Source organism: Echinops telfairi, unplaced genomic scaffold (assembly GCF_000313985.2).
Source record: "Echinops telfairi isolate 266 unplaced genomic scaffold, ASM31398v2 ScPeMD7_7475;HRSCAF=8513, whole genome shotgun sequence".
NCBI lineage: Eukaryota > Metazoa > Chordata > Mammalia > Afrosoricida > Tenrecidae > Echinops > Echinops telfairi.
Window position 1 is genome coordinate 27010227 of NW_022111379.1, and position 2714 is coordinate 27012940.

General features: G+C 35.6%; 1 protein-coding gene across 1 annotated transcript in view; it reads left to right on the forward strand.

The window, feature by feature from the left end:
* TRPM1 (transient receptor potential cation channel subfamily M member 1) overlaps positions 1-2714 on the forward strand; it is a 166498-nt gene that overhangs the window by 137102 nt on the left and 26682 nt on the right. The window contains exon 24 of the mRNA XM_030884308.2: positions 1065-1209. Within this exon, the coding sequence (XP_030740168.2) occupies positions 1065-1209 (145 nt within the window). The remainder of the gene's footprint in view (positions 1-1064; positions 1210-2714) is intronic.

The following is a 2714-nucleotide window of genomic DNA, read 5'->3' on the forward strand; positions in this document are numbered from 1 at the left end:
AGCTACGTCAATTGGTATAACATAATTCAGAAAGAAACTGTTCTACATCCTAGATTGGGGAAGTAGTGCCAGGGATCTTAAAAGCTTGCAAGCAGCCATCTAAGTTACAGCTATTGCTCTTTTGCTGCTTGGAACAAAGGAGAATGGAGGAAAGCAGACTCAGGGAAGACATTAGCCCACAGCAATCACAGCTTCCTCTAGCCTGAGACCAGAGAAACTAGATGGCACCCAGCTACCACCACCAGTGCCTGGGTTAGAATGGAGGAGAAGGTAGAAGAAAACTCAAATTCATTCAAAAGATCAGATTTACTAATCTGGTAGAGTCTTAAGGAACCCTGGAGTCTATTGCTGTAAGGCTTTTAACCTCGAGCTGAAAATACTCCCAGAAATCACCTCAGCTATATAATAGATTGACCTATAAAATATACAGTAACACCAAGAGGCTTTTTAGAACAATCGGTATGAGACCAAACTGGTAACATTTGTACAAAAGCAAAAATGAAAAGGTAAGGAGGTGCAGGGAGACGCTGGATTAAAATCAGAAAGGCAGTTTAGAAATAGAGAAAGTTCAAACACACTGCAGGGATAGTATCAAAGTCACAGATAAATATTTATATAAATTATTGAATTTAAATTAATTGTCTGTGTAAAATTTCACCTAAGACACAATTAAATGTTTAAAACAGAAGAAGTTTAAAGCAATCACAATGAACAAATGAGAAAATGCTTACAAACATGACAAATTAAGAACTAATTGAAATTAATTTTCTGTGTAAAATTTCACCTGACACAATCAAATGTTTAAAACAGAAAATGTTTAAAGCAAACACAATGAACAAATGAGAAAATGCTTACAAACATGACAAATTAAGAACTAGTTTACAAATATCAAGAAAGACTGCTTGAGTACAATAATAAATTTTGACTTATTTTTGTGTAAGTTGATATATTCACACAGAAAAATTTTGCTTGTGATTTCAGAAAGTAAATCGATAATTGAATAATATATATAGCATTATCCTTACGTGGGAAAACAAGCACAAAAGTACAAGTTTTCATTCCAGCTCCATGCGGCGAAAACCTTTATGATGAAGAGGGCAAGAGACTCCCACCCTGTATCCCAGGTGCCTGGCTCACACCCGCCCTCATGGCATGCTACCTGCTAGTGGCCAATATCCTGCTGGTGAACCTACTCATCGCTGTCTTCAAGTATGTGCCAGATGATCATGTGTTTATTACTATTGATTGATAGCATTTCAGGCTCATCTCAGAAATGTGGTATCATGTATATACACAACAATTTATCAGGACTTTAAAAAAATTTATCATTGTTTTTTCCAAAACTATTTTATTGGGAGCTAATACAGATATCATATCATTTCATAGTTCAATCACATTAGCTGTATCGTACAATTGCTACTACAAGCAAATTCAAAACATTCTCTTCCTTCTTGAATTCCTTGGTATCAGCTCCTCTTTACTGCCCTTCCCTCCCCTCCCTCCACTAAATTCCACCCCAACCCCAGGAACTCTTATTCTACTTGATGTCTCTGTAGATTCATCAATCCTTGGCTTCAGACACCAGAAACAGAGGGTTACCCTGGGTCCCCACTCTGCACTCCCCCTCATTCACAATGCTATGATTTTTGGGGGTATTTGATGCCTGATACCGGATTCCTTCAATGCCTCATGGTCTCACAGAGTGGTGTGCTTCTTCCACGGGGGCTTTGTTGTTTCTCAGCTAGATGGCCACCTGTTTATCTTTAAGCCTTTAAGACACCTGATGCTATATCTTTTCATAGCTGGGCACTATCAACTTTCTTCACCACATTTGCTTATAACAATAATTTATAGATTATCAAAGGTTCATGGGGAAGTGGGAAGCAGCAAGGGAGGTGAAAAAAAATAGACCTGGTACCAAGTGCTCAAGTAGAAAGCAAATGTTTTGAGAATGATGAGGGAAACAAATGTACAAAGGTGCTTGACACAGTGGATCTATGTGTGGATTATGATAAGAGTTGTACAAGCCCCCAATAGAATGATTTAATTATTTTTTTAAAAAGAGGGTTACCCCCAATGGCAAAATACATCTGAGAGAAATCCCAATATGAACCAGAAAAGCTCACAGAAAATGTTTGAATGGATAATCATTTTGCAGATTTTTTAGTTCAATGATAAAGGATAGGGCTAATGTATTCATAAATCAGGAGTTGACAAATTTAAGTTTCATTTGCTTAGTTATTCAATACTTTAGCATGCATCTTGATCTCATGAAAATATTTTCTTAAATGAAAGTCTCTTGAAATAGCTATGCTTTAAACTACCAGAGACCTAAAAAGCAATATCAATTCATCAAGAAAGCAATATCAATTTCATAAAGGTTACAATTATTGTGATGTTATGTAAAATCTTTTTCTTATGATTTATAAAATGAAGGTGAGTGGTGTGGGAAAGAAATAGCTTAAACTATTAAATCAAGTTATCTTCTAAAATTTGAACATTTGCATAATTGGTTGAGATGACCATGTTTAGTAAGTGTTGAAAAAAAATACTTTAGCTTCTACATAAAGGAAAAATCCTTCATAAAAATATAAGCTCTCAGAGCTGAAAAGTAGATTAGAGAGACTCTAGTGCAAATCCCTGGCTTGAGAGATGAGAAAATAAAGGCAAAAATAGGAGATTAACAGTTTTTTGTTTTTGTTTTTTTGGTTTTT